The following is a 16,960-nucleotide window of genomic DNA, read 5'->3' as shown; positions in this document are numbered from 1 at the left end:
AATTTTCTTGATATCAAGTAGTGGCCAAAAATGTAATGATTCCAGAACAAAGTACTTTGATCAATACTGGAGGGTCACTACTCTCTAGGGTCACTACTCTCTGAGATCTTGTCCACGAGCTTCTGTTTGATTTAATTGGACTATAAGCACTTTTCTGATTTAACACAAACTAAACATCCCTTCTATTTCTGAGGTTCACATTACAAACAACAGGACCTAAGAACTTGTCCTCTTTCCTTTTATACCTGTCACCCGATCTTCAGGGACGTATTTCTCTTTCTTACCTCTCCAGCAATGTTTTAGGCTAACACGTAAAGTTGTTCAAGCTGGTCAACCACAGCTACAAAAAATAACTGCATGATATAATAGGCCCTACTGAAGGGACAAAAGCTTACATGGTCTGTCACATCAAAAACCTCAATTTCTGAATGTTCTTTGACTCCATGAATCCCTGAATTTCACTTAGAACATAGATGTGGTGTTTTAGGACTCAGTAAATAGAAGCTCTGCTCTTTGACTAAAGTTTAGAGTCTATTTCATGCTGGAGAAAGGAATCAAACAATTAGAGATCACAATACCAGCTTTATTGCTGAAAGAGCTGTTAGAACATGACTTAAGTATATGGAAAAAAAGAGTTTCCTAACACTGAATCCCCAAATTTGATAAACTTACTTGACACTGAAAGAGCTAGATAGTCACAGGCTTCCAACATGCGCAAGTGTTGCCCACGCCTATAGAATAGCATCTACAATATACTGAGTCCATCAATCCATTAATCTGGAATCAAGGACCATAAACTCATAAGGAAGGAGATGAAATTTTATGTCATTAGCATCTTTGCCTTAGGAAGAACTTTTTGAAATACCAATGTCAAATGTGTTTGTATGAATGTCTCACCAGATTTCTTACCTCACTCTTCTCTCCTGGAATATATTTAACCGCCAATTATCCATATCACCTTTCTGAGAATGTGATGATAGGATGTGTGGCAAACTCCCTAAATACTTAGAGTTCTGAAAATAAGTTTTACATCTAAAATTAGTTGGTAATTGCCCAAGGTGTAAAACTATTGATTTAAAATAGTTTTCCCTCAAAACTTTGAAAGTATTACTCTTCTTGCTTCCAGTTTTGTCCACTGACAATTGCTTGTCATTCTTTCCTATTTAACATGTAGGGTTTCTTTATACACTCTTTCTCTCTCTGAAAGTTTAAGATTTTTCTCTTTATCTTTGGGGTTCAGAAATGCTTTAAGTATATTTATAATCAAAAGTTTTTTATGTTTAATTTTTCTAATTTATACTTTTAATCTGGAGATTTATTAGACACATATTGACATAAAGATTCAACTTTGTTTCCAAGAAACTAATTTTTACAGATACTACGGCATTGAAGATGAATTTGTCTGTTTCATAGCATTACACCTTTTTAGCACTCGGACAGTCCTTGACAGGCAGTGAACACATTAAAATTCATATATATCCAGTGGATGGTTACTGATCTCCAGAAATATCAATTCTGAAAATTTTATATCTATTTTTTATCTACTATCATTTTCCCACTACATTTTAACACTGTACAATTTTTCACAAAAACATATATTCATGCTAAAATTGGTATCTTGAGATGAATTCATATACAGATAGCAAATGAATATTAATATATTGACTAATTTATCATTTTTAATCTTTAGTTATAATATAGATAACATATTATTATATGTTTTATTTGCTATGTTCTTCTGAACATAGTAAATAAAAATAGGTCTTATATTTGAAATCAATTTTTCAACATCAGTAAAAAAAATTAACATTCCAACCTAGCTATCAGCAGTATTCTCAAGAAGAGTTTATCCTTGGAGCATGGCAGTCACAGTTAATCATTATCAATGAATCTTTATGTTAGAGCTTCAAAGACATAAAAGTGAAGCTCTGTAGATTTAGTTAATTTATTTCTGTTGCAATCCTAAGGGTCTTCTTCAGTGCATAATCAATAATGTGTTTGAGACTCCACACTTTTAATCTTTTGGTATTTGGAAGGTTCCGAGATTAGCTATCTCTGAGCAAAACAAATGTCACTGAAAATATTCATAAAGGTATCACAGAAATTCCACGACAGTCTTTCACTTAATAAATATTTATTAAGGGCCAATCTGCCAAGTTAAATTTAAAAACAGGCTGTGCTTAGAGGTTACTTTGTAAGACGTGTCTTCGAGGCTTTGAATGCATTTTCCCGCCTAAGTCGTGCTGTATATATGGAAGGTAAATGTCTTCACTTGCCCCACAAATGTCTATTTTGTAAGCATGGTAAAGGAACTTAAACTTGTGAGATTAAGCAAAAAGGGGAGTCCTCTGGTAGGGCATTAGAGATTTCAGAGATTGCAGAAACAACAGAATCAGGACATCTTCAAAATTTTAACAATAGCAAAGTATGAAATATTTCTCTAGAGTGCTGTCAATACTCATAACTTCTATTTCACATTTATAATTTCCTAGGAGAAGCATCTGTAAATATAGTCAGTTAACTATAGTCAAGGATTCATTTAGTCACAGACATGGCTATAGGAGAACACTCTTGGGCAACTGACTCAAAAGGATCTAATAACGTAGAATTTTTCAGAACCTAAAGACAAGGTTCTCTCTTAGAAAATGTGTCCCGACTTCCTAGTTGGAACTCTAGGAGTGTGTCTTCTCTACCTGCACTAACCTAGACAATCATGGCCTTGCCATCTGATCATGGAGAGTCCTGCCTGGCTCCAAACAAGGGCAGTGTAAGAATCCCCTGGAACCTAAAAAGTAGTAACAACCAAAGGATAAAGGCTCATATGCATTGAAATTTCTTTTAAAAAAATAAAGCTAAGGAAACCAAGTGCTCTCTCTATATATTTTATCTACTTAGGAAGAAAAAACATACAGTAAGAATGGAGTTGCTGTTTTGAATCCACAGTACAATATTAATAGACTAGAGGCACAGTGCAGGAATCCATGCACCATTGGAGTCCCTCCACCTGGCCTGTGGAGATTGGCCGAAACCAGCTCTCCTGAGGTAGTGGTGGACAAACTCATTAGTCAGCAGAGCCAAATATCAACAATACAACAATTGAAATTTCTTTTGAGAGCCAAATTTTTAAAACTTGAACTTCTTCTAATGCCACTTCTTCAAAATAGACTCACCCTGGCCATGGTATTTTGTGGAAGAGCCACACTCAAAGGGCCAAAGAGCCTCATGTGGTTTGCGAGCTACAGTTTGCCAACCATGGCCCTGAGGGGTCCTGGATTGCGAGAGGACACAGGCCAGCTAAAGGGATCTCACTGGTGCACAGGCCTCTAGTATGCACATAAAATCTTTGATTAATCTCTTCTCACCTTGCCCCTCCCACCTTCCCTCTGAGATTAATCAGTCTGTTCTATGTTTCCATATCTGTGGTTTCTAATCCTGCATGGAGCATCTGCCCCCTAGTGGTCAGTGTGCATCATAGTTACTGGTCAGACAGTTGAATGGTCAGATGATAGGCCAGTTACTTAGGCTTTTATATAGGGAGAGATTACAGAGGAAATAGAACAGAAGCCCTAGAAACTCTTCATATTTTCTGTCTATAGAAAATATAAAATAAGAATTAGTGATAAGAAATTAAAACTCAAGATAGCTATATATACTGGAAGGGAGGCCTTTTCTAAATAAATTTATATTGTCTGCTTGTTTGATATTAGAGACAGACATGAAGATAATGATTATACTAAGTATTTCAGGGGGCATGATCCCTTCTCTAAGTCCCTGGTCTTCCAACATGATAAGAAAAATACCACAAGCCTAAAACCACCTAATGTTCTTATTTAAAAGATGTTCTCCAAGTTAAAGATTGGTTCACCTCACTGTTAGCTTTCAAACTAAAGATTAAACATTTATCAGATCATCACCAAGAATAAATGGAGTTTCTTAACTCTAAGCTGTGTCCTTAAAATTTTCAACATTTTCTATACATGCAGATGAGGAAAAATGCTGTAGAAACACTATGTGTTGAGTTCAGCAAGGTATTCCATATACTTTTTAAAAGATACTTCTAAACATGGAATGAGATTAGTAAAATGCCCTTATAACTGATGGGTAGTTGTAATCAGAGCGACAATAAATTAACTGATGATGACTGAGTGAAATAATAAGTGGCCAACTCAGCACTTTTATAAATGATTTATTTTTGTTATTCTTAAGGCTAGAAGATATAGTCAAGTTTTTTATATAAATATTTTCATTTAAGGAAGGCCTTTATAAAGAGATCCAAATCTAATGTGATGAAGTTTAATAAAGGCAATTATATAATTCTATATCCATTTCATTACTATACATATTATTTGTGTGTAAGAGGATGTGTAAAAAGTTACCTCAGTTCCTAAGAAAAATTTTTTGCAAAAATTATAAATTAGCAATGTCTGGCAAAGAAGTTTATGACGTTCAATATCCATAAAGTAATTAATAAGGCCAAAAATCTATTTACTGACCAGATCATAGCCAGGTATTGTGTTAATTTCTGGGAAATAAGCTTGAAAACAGATGTATTTGAGGCAGCATATATTCAGAGGTATTGATCATTATAGCAAAATTACACCAAACTATTTCTCCACAAAGTGTTATTCTAGTAAATAACTAGGAATATGTGGAGTGTAGACAGCAAATATCCAAATGCTGCCAAGCAGACAAGTAATCAGACGTTTTCTTTAAGGCTTAGTGATAAAATCTTGAGCCAAAAGCAGAGTTTATTACAAACAAATTTGAGTTAAGTCTAAATGAGAACTGATAGCGATCACAGATCTGAGAAGAAAGAATTGACCACCTGGAGTTATTTCTCACATTTCTGTCCAATATGGACCTGCCAAGCATGTGTATGTAGTAAGATTATGATAAAGAAGATTCCAATTTCAGCTGTGAGATTGGGTTCTAAGCTCTTTAAATTGTCCTTGCTTTGGGGTTTGTTATATTCTATATAATTTGGAGAACTGAACTCAGAACCTCTGCTTTTTTAAAACACTTGCAGTGCTGCATATTGTAGGCAATCAAATTATAGTTTCTGAATAACTAAATGTGATTAGAAGCTGTGTGGGAAAGAAGAAAATCTAAGAAAATAGAACAGGACTAGGGCAGTGACCTTTACATAGAAGACCAAGCCAGAAACCTGGGTTTCATCCCTATTCTCCCTTTTCCTTCTCCCTCTATGCACCTGCATGTACCACTATTACTCTCACCTCTGTTGTATACTACCAGTCACTCTCACCTCTGTCTTCCTATCACCTTCATGTACCATCACTCCATATACTAGCTCTCTAAAAAAAAATCTCTCAAGCATGTTGATTTTTTTCTTCTCTTTCTCATACCATTTAAAACAGTCTTTATATTTTCAGTTTTGCCTTCCGTAATCTATTCCTCGCACTTCTGCTAAAGAGCTCTAAGTCATATTTTATAGCCTACCTAAATTTCCCAACCATTCCTTAGCAGCCGTAGGATACATCCCAAATGCCTTTATGTAGACCATAAATTTCTACATTATCTAGTCCCTATTTATCTCACCATCTCTGTTGCCTCTATTTCCAATCAGGCATGCTATGGTCTTAATATGCTTAATATCTAGTTCTTGTTATGATTACTCCTATACCCTAGTACATATGTATTCTGTTCCATTTTTCCTCCTCATTCTTTGTATAGTAATGATAGTAATATATTTTATATGTATTAAATACTTAATAATCACATAGAGCAGTTATAATACACCAGTTATTATTCTATACATTTTAGGTTGTATTACATCTTAATTTTTACAATGCCTTTGAGGTAGAAACTGCTATTCCCTTCCACACATGCTTTTATTATTATATATATTTCCAGACACTGTGGTTCACAAAAGTGCAGATCTCCTGAGCCTAGATTATATCTGAATTAGGTAGGATAAGGCCACAATTTAAAGAATATGTAGTCCAGTCTTTTATCTGGACCTTAAATCTCTATATAATTTAAAATAGTCTATTAAGGAATAAAAAAGTCCCTCATTCTCTTTATACTCTAAAAAAGTAACATATATTTTCCTCTATAGAATAGTTTTTTACCCAACTTCATCCCCTCCTTTAAAATGATCAAGAGATATATTTAAACCAAGACAAAGATAGGTAATTTCAAAACACAAGATTTAGCCATGAATATAACTGTCTTTTTCTGATATAATTAACCCCACATAATATTCCAAAGCTTAATATAACAATAGTAATTATCACTAATAAATAAGCAACATAAAATGTAAATGTGTGCTTAAATCAATCTAACATTATTTATTCCAGTAAAGCTTACAAAGTCAGTGTCTAATTATAAGGATGATTTAATTCCTTTTCTAAAAAGAAAAACTGCTACTAATTAAGGTACATTTACATAACTGCTGACATCTTAATTTAGAAAGAATTCTCCATATTCGTTTCTAAAAATATATAATGTTGCATTAGCTCTGTATTCTATTTTTCAAAAAGTCACTGAAGATATGGTTTCAATATTTATTTAAAATTAGCCATTCATGAAGCAAGTTTCTTTTCCTTGTCTTCACATTTCTAAGAAGAGTAATGAGCCTTCGTGTCCTATTGCTAGGGTTTTATTTCAAAAAGTCTTTACCAATACATTTCTTTCAAAAAATATATATGTATATGTATATTTTATTGTTATGTACATAAAAACATACCATTAAATATGCTTCTTTCTAATTCTATATTATCAAATGTTTTATTTTGGGCTTCACTGAGTTAAGTTTGCTAGGCAAATGAATAACAATATTCTTAGAAGAATAAAGATTCTTAACCTCTTTTAAAAATATCTCCAAAAGCTATTTGAAGTCAGTGTTAACTTTAAAGAAAATACTAAAGTAGTGTCACGATGAACCAAACGTAAAACCTCTGAACCATTTGCTTTCATATACAAGGATTAGAAGAAATGTGCTTGGCTATCTATTTTTATCTGTATCCTGTCATTCTGACTTGCTATATAAAGCCATTCCTGCCATTAGCCTGGGGTGCTCTTATCCACAAAGCTCAACCCGTCACTGCCTGGCCTTTAAGCTTCAGAGCTTCATCACTTTCAATATTATTCTCTCCTCCAGCTCCCCATGGTCATATTCCAAATCTCGTCATTATCCCGAGTCATTCTGTTACAGAAGTACTGATTTAAATATATCATTCTTCTCAAACTGGAGTCTTCTCCTTTCAACATGCTTTATGGACTTCTTCCACTATTGTATTTATAGACTTCTATTCCTGCACACTGCATTAGCCCCTCTCTGTCCTCTCCTCTTTCCCTTTTCAGCTCAGATACCATGTCCATAATTTCAACACAACTAAATATTCCTTTTTTTTTTTTTTTTTACTTCTCTTTCCTTTGCTCATATCCATGTGTCATAAACACAGCCACAATTGAATTTTTATTCTCCATGTCTATATTTGGGCTCCTTTGTGCTTCTGGAGAAAATTACAGTAAGGAAACAGAAACTTGCGCCAGCTTCATTTAGGATTTCAGTGCTGCCCAGTAATCTTGATATGTTCCTCTCACCAATTCTACTCTCTGCAACTTTTGTTAGAGTCTTCCACTATGCTTAAATGCGCAACTTCTGCAAATGAGCTCACATTCTACCTTAGAAAGAGAGTATAAAGAGGACAGCTGAGTACTCTGATTTATTTACTGTATAATGCACACTAACATTTGCCCTAATGCTTTATTATTATTATTATTATTATTATTATTATTATTATTACAGGAAACTAGACTTCTGTCTTCTTACTTAAGACGAGCCCTTCCCTTTTTCTCAGTTATGTTGAGCCTATTACTACTTGCTTTTAGATCTTCAAATTCTATTCTCTTCTATGTATGGCCATCACCATTCAAACATTCTCAAGTTTACTCTATTAAAAAAAAAAAATCTTTTCTTCATTCCACTTTTCACTCCAGTTATTACCCATTCACTCTTCAATCTGGCGCTAATAATTGATTTAAAAATATTTCTAACTTATCAACTTGACCCTTCAAAAGCCAGAGGCAATTAAATTATACATGTAAAGCTTATTTAGTAAATTATTTCATGGGAAATGTGAATTATTTTACATCCAAAGTTAACTTGTTCATGAACAGGTGAAAGCCCATTCATTTAATAGGTGATCTAGAAAGAGAAAATAAGACAACTGACGTGTAAAGTGCCTGTTCTGAAATATAACACATGTGTTAGCTGGTAATGTCTTCTTGTTGTGCTGATGTTCCCAAGGAAAACATTATGCCAATAATTGGATTTGATCTTATTCATTAGATGGTAACTTAACGGGCTCTTTTGTATGTCAATTAAAATTTATTGGACTAAATAAATTTAACTAAAGAACATTTATTCTTGACAGAATCTCTCTTGCTATTATCATAACCTTGGAAATCTGGAGTGGAGAATACTGAGGTTATATGTAACTGCAAATAACTGCTTCTAGGAAATAATGTATTAATTTTATAGCAGAAATTAAACACTATCTTCGCATATATATATTTGATATAAATTTATAATTTATTACCACAAAAATATCTGAGTTACTTATGACTATTAGCTTTCTGTTTTTTGCAAAAGATATATTTTAGAAAGTCATGAGTTAAAATACCTAATATTCTCAAGTGAGATACCTGTTCAAAGTGACTCTTAAATTAATTGACTATGGAGGTGATGAAAGTTTATAAAAACTATAAGAAAACAGATAACTTACACAAATTGGTAAGAAATATATATAGTAGAACTTAAAGCGATATTTTTTATTTGTGTTTCCACTTGTTTTCATTATTTCTCATGTTTTATATTTAAGGTATTTTTATTGGCACAAATTTTCTTTTTTCAAAAGTGATAAATGAAGATGTGAGGAATATTAATCTTCTACTTTGTGCAGATTTAACCTGCTTGTTTTAATGGAGAGTAATTTCTAGATAACTGGTAGGCTATGGAAGATAATTTTGTCCATGATAATAAGTGGCCCAAATTTTGTTGCCAGTTTTTGTGTAAACTCAGAAATTGCCTTGTTTTCAAAGCTCATGAAAAAGTTCACAGGCTTGTTGATAGGAAAATCACCTTAATCACTTAGAAGCTATTTCTTTTTTGTTTTAATTTTCTTTGTTGTGTGGATGATGTAAAAAGTATTACTTTACTTGCTTAGGACATTGTGGTGCCAACTTGTTTGGACAATTATTTTTGTTTCTTTGAAAACTTAGAGGTCAAAGAATATATATTTCTTGTGATGCCCATTTAATAAAGTAACACATGGTTTCTCTGAATGAATGCGTTTAAGGAGGCACGTGCAGGGTGTTCCATTGCCATGATAAGTTTTCTTTATAATGATAATGCAATAAGCAAGAAAACTCTGATTTGCCTTATTTCTGAGATAGGAACTTCTTCTTCATATTTTGTTACATTGAATATGTTTTATGAGTTGTAGTAAAGTTTTCTTTTTCTAATATTTAGTATAGTATGCTTGTCTAGAAAATTTAAAATAATATTTCCATGGCTTTTTGTTGAATTATTTAAATTCCATATTTTCCCAATGTCTCTACTATATCCAGGGAACAGGTGGGCACCTTCAAACACTACATTTAAGTCAATGTTGTTTTTGGGGTGAGTTCTGATATTGATGAACCAGTCTCATTCATTATTTTTCCTCATAACAATATTTATAAAGATCTGCTCAAATAAATGTTTCTATTGAAAGGGATTCAATTGGCACACTATTCTGCCAGTTCAGATAAATGAAGAAGTAGTGTGGCAAGCAAAGAATAATATAATTATTTTATACTTTTTCATGTTCTGATTACTAACTAGCACATATCTATATACAAATATAAAAAATACTGATTATTATAGAAATTGATAGTATAATAAAAGTATTGACCTGGAATGCACAAATGTATTTTTGCTCCAAACTGAGGAAATTCAAAATCAGAACTTTCTAGTAATTTTGACCTAATCATGTGTGAGAACTAGAACACAGACCTTCTGGTGCTCAAACCAGTTCTTTCTTCAAGTTGCTGCCTCTTCCAAAGTCTTCTGTACTTCTGGAGCTCTAACAGTAGGCTTATATGGCTGTATAAGCCATGCAGTGAGCTATTTGCTTCTACTTGTAAAATAGCCCAGGAGTGCACTAAGGCAAAGAATGTCCTTTGACAGGTGCCTGATTTTCTCCCAGGGTGTACTAGAGGCTGGGGAAAATGTGGTCAAGCATGTTTCAGAGTGGCTCATTTTTGAGAGACAGATTTACTGGTCAACTATTAGAACTCCCCTCAGGCTGGTCATGCTTTTGGACGCAGTGAGTATGTGTGTCATGGTGAAATAACAATAAGACACCATATCTTTCTCATATTTGAGCTTTCACACATCTGAAATAATGCTCCTATTTTATTCCACGGCTTTCTTTGAATTGAAATGTATGCATTAACATTTGTGTGCTTTTCTTTTCCATCCATCCTTCTCCATCTCATGAAAAGCACATCTGGGTAAGTTGAATCACCATGGCTGGTGAACATGTTTATTTTCAGCATCATCCTCTTTTTTGTTTTATCTTTAGTATTTCTCTTTTCAGTTGTAACACAAGCTGCACTGCCTCTGACCAAAAACAAAAATTGGGAACTGTATTTATTTCTACATCAAAGGAATCATTGGTTCAGAGAAATGTTCATATTTGAATTAATTATGTTGGCCTTCCAGGCAACTGTGTTTTGGTTCTTTTAGACACGTCTACAGATATCCAGACATCATCTCCTTTAGTTCCCAAGTCATTCTCTGCGAGTTACTGTGGCATTCAGTGAGACCTAAGTAATATTAATAGTTGCAAGCTGTTGGGGTATTTTCAACTGTGCTGCATGACTAACTCCACCTGTGTGTTTCCCGGTGCTCTGTGGTTCTGCATTGACATTGTAGTCAAGAGAGAATTTTTGTCAATCACTACAATTGCACTTACACAAAGAGGGGAAATGCTAGATCTCCCCTAGTGGCACCTTTACACTCAGGTTCCAAAGTCAATCTTATTTTTGGTTGAACCATTTCATTTTGTGTTCTTTCCATTGTTTCCTATACATGGGTTAATTTTTAAGGTTTTAAACATTTATACTATCCAGATTACAGTTTCAAATTTTACCTTTTGAATTAGTGTATACTAGTTATTCCTAAAACAAATTGGGCTTCAAAGTAAAACAAATTATTTATAATTTTATAAAATATTTACATTGGTGTGAACTTTGCATTGGTAACCTGGGGAGCTATTTAACACTTTAGATGGGGAGACATATTGCTCTTAAATTCAAAGCCAAAAGTTGGGGGGGGGGGGGTAAAATAAAATAGCTCCTATGAGATGCAATTATCCAGGAAGCTGTGGAGAGTTTTAGTAATTGGCTATATGGATATTTTTGGTACTGATATAAGGTCATGTGCTTTATAATATTACTTAGTTCACTAGCATGGCTTACATTTTTTTTATTTTCTTCTACAATTTCAAATTGTAGTTATTCTACTACTTTTTAAACAATGCAATATTTACTCCAGTTGGGAAATCATAATACTAATGAAAACTCTAATAGGTATTCTTAAAAATGCAAGACAAGCTACGGTTAGAGTGTTGGTAGCTATGTTGGCCTAATGCAAGTTGTACGAACTTACATTTTCAAATTAATAAATACTTTGACAATGAATTTTAAAGCATTATTTTCATGTTATCACTTAATCTTCCATGTTTTAATGATTTCTAAGTTTCATAAGGAAAATAATCCCAAGAAATAAAACTTCATTTCTGTATATCTTTTGAATGAAATTTTAAGAATAATGAATGAATAAGGTGTTGTCATTTATGGACCTTAAGGAATCAATATAATTGCCTTAATTCTAAAATGCAGTTTCTTGTCTCACACATGCTCCTGAAATTTAAACATTTTTGATATCAAAATAGTTTCCTTAGTACAGTTGCTAAAAGGAAGCTTAGGTGGCTAAAATGAGAGGAGAAGATAGAATAAACAATGTTGCGCAAAATTTTGAGGTGGAAACAACATTGAATTAGGAGTCAGAAAACAAGAATTTAAGCCCCAACTTTCCCACTTAATTCCTGCATTCCCTTGAGTGACTAAGGTGACCTAGGTATGTGCTCTGTACTCACCAATATTACTCTCACTTTTTAACTCTCACATCATGAGAAAATATGAATAACATCAGCAGTATAGAAACTGGAAACTTCAAACTGGAGTTAAAGAGGGCTTAAATTAAATGAAGTACTAAAGTAATCTAGTCTAAATGGTATGCAAATAACCTGAAAATTTACCAATGTTCCTCTAGTAAGTCCCCAATTGGGAGAACAGAACACATGAAAATGGTTAATGGAAGGTAATGCAAGCCCCTCTAGTTTTCAGTAACAGCATGAGTAATTGTATTGTGCCATCGTGTGTGTGTGTGTGTGTGTGTGTGTGTGTGTGTGTGTGTGTTTCATGGTTTTCCTTACATTTAAAATCAAGTGAAGAAAGAAATTATGTAAATCCCAACTCAAATTCACACATAAATTCATTGTGCTGTCAGAGACTATGCCTTCCATTTCAAAGCAACTTGAAGAAAAAAGTCTTCAATATGAGTGAACTCTGGTTTTAATGTAATCAAATCACTTCAGTCTGAACAACCTAGCTTGTGTTCCTAGACTCTAAATCAAACACTGCTTAAATATGTAATGAACTTTTATATGCACTGCATGTAAAAATGCACCATAATACAATATACAATAAAAACATATAATTGCACACACACACAAAATCACAGTGTGCTGTGCTTCCCAAATCAAGTCAAATATGTTAATGTTGAATTCGAAGCTCTTCATTTTATGGAGCTAAATATGTAGATTTAGCTAATCAATAATCTAAGGCAACTGATTGAGGTTTATGATATATTTCTGTTTGGAATAATTATGTTAAGATATACATTTTCAGCATACAGATGTTAAAAGAAAAACTGAAGTGCATACTCTTACTGAAGTTATGAGAGCATACGATTTAAACACAACAAACAAAACAAAAAGAACTTTTGAAGGGCCACATTGTCCAATGATTTTTCAAAAAAATTGTATGGTAAAATATCTGTTCAGAAAGAGAAAATAATTATTAAGCACACTGGATTGACTCTTAACCAGATTTTCATCACGAATCCCAAACCAGGTCAAACTTTTGAAATCATCCGGAATGGATACTATTCTGACAAAGTGGCTCAAAAATTGAACTACAAAAATACATTATGGGATGCAGTTTACTGAAACAAAAGTACCTTACTGGAAGGTTTTGTCTACATATTCAACATTCACAATTATTTACTAAGTACCTCTTTTGTGCCTGACCTTGTTTTAGATGCTTCAAATTTACCTCCCAACAGAATATATAAAACCTCACTTTTCTTTCAACTTATTTTCTATTGGGATAGGACAGAGAGGAATAAATGGCACTTTAAGTTAGAAAATAAAAATAATAAAGCAAGGAATAGGGATAAGAAGTGCCTGTTGGTTATTATAGGAGGGAAGGTAAGAGACATTCAGAGAGAAGGTGACGTTTGAGTAAAGACTTCAGGTAGGTATAGGGAAGTATCTCCATGTAGATATAAAGAAGACAAGAATTTCAGACAAAGGGAATAGCAGGTGCAAATGTCCTGAGGCAGAAAGAGGCCTGGGCTGTTTTCAGGTAACAGCAAAGACACCAGTGTCATCAGGTGATATGAGCCAAAAAGATGAAGAGAGTAGGGTAGATTCTTTGAGCCTCTTTGGCTTTTATTCTCAGTAATACAGGAAGTAATTGAAAATTTATGAGTAGAGATTACACTACCTGACTTAAGTTTCAACTCTTATCTTGTGTGGTGTAATTTTATTAGGAAACTAGACAGAACTTTCACAATTAAAGTTTTCTAACCTTTAAAAATGGCTTTTAGACAACTCATATAATTCGCATGTGAAAATGTTATGTGCTTTCTAAGTGTTGAGTGCATATTTTTTTTTCTTTTATTGAATGTAGAAAAGACTATTATAAATGTATGCTTGTTACTTCCACTTTAATGACATTCACCTGTCACATAAGTGAAAATGTTCCTTTCCATAATGTATGTACTATAAATTACAACTCTTACTAATGCTCGTCACCTCTGTGGAGGTCTGCTCTAAAGGAGGACTTCTCTAAATGTCCTTGCACATATTCCACGCTCAGTCCTGCCTCTGCCTCTCCGCCCTTACTGCTTGTCCTGCCTGGAACACGATCCCCATCTCCTTTCTGCCTGCCTTTCGAAGCTTAGTTACCAGAAAGACTTCACCAGTTGTTTCCCAGGCTATTAGCCCCCTTTATTAAATCCTCACACTCACAATATGCATTACTGATTTTTAACACCTACTTGTGTATTTCATTATGTTTTCAGACAGTTCTGTGTGTTTACTTTTTTATCTAACCAGAGACCTCCTGGAAAACTGAGTCCATGTCTATTTCCTCAGATGTTCAATAAGTACCTGATGGTTGGTTGTCTGACCCACTTCAACCCATTTCTCTCAATATACCGGTCACAGGGAGACTAGGCTATTTGAATCTGGTTTTCAATGAAGGGATGGCATGAGGAAGCCTAAGGGAATGGGTGATGGCAGAGCAAGCCAGGTGAGGAGGCCCTTGGTAGCTTTGGGGATTCAGGGCATCCGTGTTGCTGTTTGCCTTTGCCAGGTGCTGCATAGCTTACTTGCAGAATGTACCCATGCTTTTCTTGCTATCCCATCAACTGAAACAACAGTTGGTTTATGTGTCTCTTCAGCCACTATAACTTCAATATTGTTTTGTCTTCTTGCTTATTTTCCACAATACATACTTTTTGATAGCATCCTTTGCAAACACAAAAAGCTCTCCTGTTGGAACTCATTTTGGATCATGTATTTTAGCATATTATAGTCCACTATAATAAGCAATTAATTAATTGACAGAAAATAAATATTTTATTTTGGAGTTGATATATGATATTAATTATAGATTCCTAAGCACAAAATATACACATTCAAAAAAAACCCAATTATTATATATTTTTTTATTTGTGTATAAGATCAAAGCATACTAAGGAACAGAGCATACATTTTTTAATATAGTTCTGGCCAGATATATATAGCAAGAAAACAGACTTGCTATGTCTATAATAAGCAAACGCAAATTGGTATTGTAAATGGATGTCAATTCTAAAGGCTCAGGAGTAGGGACCGTGATTATAGATGCTTTTGTCAAGACTCTTTACAACTTTTCATTGTCAGAAACAAACATTTGTTGTTATTGAAGTGTTTTGCTTTCATTAGAAATGGAAGTGGTTATAAATGGAAAAGAGTATATTATTGAGTTTCATTCTTTGTTGTGATAGAAGTCAATTTACTTTAGATTTCTCTTCAAATGAGAAGTAACTTTGTAGTCTAATCAAAGAACTAACTTCTAAGATGGCCACCTGGATCAAAGAGAGAATTCTAAAACTAAGCACATCTTTAGAATGCAGCTAAATGACCAAATTTATCTTCTGCCTCTATATACAGGCACCTCCTCTACCATTGAAATAATAAGGGAAAACGAGCAAGGCAGATGGGAGAAACCACATTTAGAGCCCACAATGTATACTTGAATATGCTTATGTGGGCCATTTTCTTGTTAAAGGGATAAGATATCTGCTGATAATATAATTCAGCTTCTTAGTGCATTAACATTTAATGGTTGAATTTTAGTGACTAAATATTAGGAAAATTATTTTTAGATGTCACTGTTTAATTTCCAATAAAATCAAAGAGTGGTTTGCATGGATTACTCTGAGGAATTCTGTTATTCTATATTATCTCATAAAAAAAACTTATAAAGGATTATTTAATTTACTTAAAAATAATGTAATTTAAAATAACCACAGCCACCTTTTGCCATGTTATCTGACTAATATCTGTCATACACTTCAGGCATGAACTTCTAGAGGAAGCTCGAAGGAAGGGCTTGCCTTTCGCCCAGTGGGATGGGCCCACAGTGGTTGCATGGCTAGAGGTAAGAGGATTAAACCAGAGGGCTCTTGATTCAATCACTCATGTGGTAGTTGTTTTTATTGTTTTTTTTAGAGAGAGAGGTTAAGGCAGGTTTTGAAGTAGCTTTTCAATAGGCTGTAACATCTCAGAAAAGAAATATTTGCTTTTTCTAGGGACTTGTGAACATTGCAATTTAACTGTATTGCTTTCTTGTGCTTGAGGCAGAAGGATATACCCAGTGGATAAAAGGGAATTTCTCTAAATTCCACCCTCTTAATGTCTAGAGTAAGGGAATAATCAGCTTTTGAGCCACACTTTTGTTGTTGCAAGAAAACATCGGTCCCACCCCATCAGTCCAGGGTCCTTTCTCATCAGCAGTTTACAAAGAAGAGCCATTTTTGACATTCTCCCTAGAGATACCGTGGCCACCTAACTGCAGAGAACTGTTCCTTTGCTAATAGTATAATTCCTGAGCCCAATTCTCTAACGCCTAGGGACCAGCTAGATTTAACAACTTGGAATGAAACAGAAGATGTCCCCCTCCCCTCCTTTTTTCTCTGTGTCTAAACTGAATGTCATGATGAAACAAGCACTACAGTCAGCATTCCCTGCACAACACAGGGGCCTGGGAAAATTCAGTAAAACCTGAGCAGGGTGAAGGGCATCAGGAGCCAAGTAGGACAATTCCGGAAATACATATTTGACCACAAGGGGTCCCTCGTGCTACTTATCTGGAGTGTTCGCTGCCCCTTCTATTTAGCTCAGTAGAGTGGGCTTCTGGGATAGGCCAGCATCAGGGCAAAGAGGAACACAGGCTTTTCCTGCCTGCCGGAGGCGATTAGAGCTCATTGTTTCCAGTGGTTTGGGATTATAAAGTTACCCACACTCATTAGCATATCATACACAGAGCAGAA

The 16,960-nt window shown here is 34.2% G+C and overlaps 1 protein-coding gene across 24 annotated transcripts in view; it reads left to right on the top strand.

Annotated features, from left to right (window-relative positions):
* The window catches only part of PPFIA2 (PTPRF interacting protein alpha 2), a 413,992-nt gene that overhangs the window by 362,722 nt on the left and 34,310 nt on the right, over window positions 1-16,960 (top strand). For 13 of the 24 annotated variants that reach the window (XM_045588288.1, XM_036456935.2, XM_045588295.1 and 10 more), the window contains 2 exons: window positions 10,513-10,521; window positions 15,987-16,068. In XM_045588288.1, the coding sequence (XP_045444244.1) occupies window positions 10,513-10,521; window positions 15,987-16,068 (91 nt within the window). The remainder of the gene's footprint in view (window positions 1-10,512; window positions 10,522-15,986; window positions 16,069-16,960) is intronic. The other 11 variants (XM_036456932.1, XM_045588301.1, XM_045588292.1 and 8 more) reach the window with 1 other exon arrangement.

The sequence above is a fragment of the Pipistrellus kuhlii genome, unplaced genomic scaffold, assembly GCF_014108245.1.
Source record: "Pipistrellus kuhlii isolate mPipKuh1 unplaced genomic scaffold, mPipKuh1.p scaffold_m20_p_3, whole genome shotgun sequence".
Classification (NCBI taxonomy): Eukaryota; Metazoa; Chordata; class Mammalia; order Chiroptera; family Vespertilionidae; genus Pipistrellus; species Pipistrellus kuhlii.
This window is presented reverse-complemented; position numbering and strand designations above follow the sequence as displayed.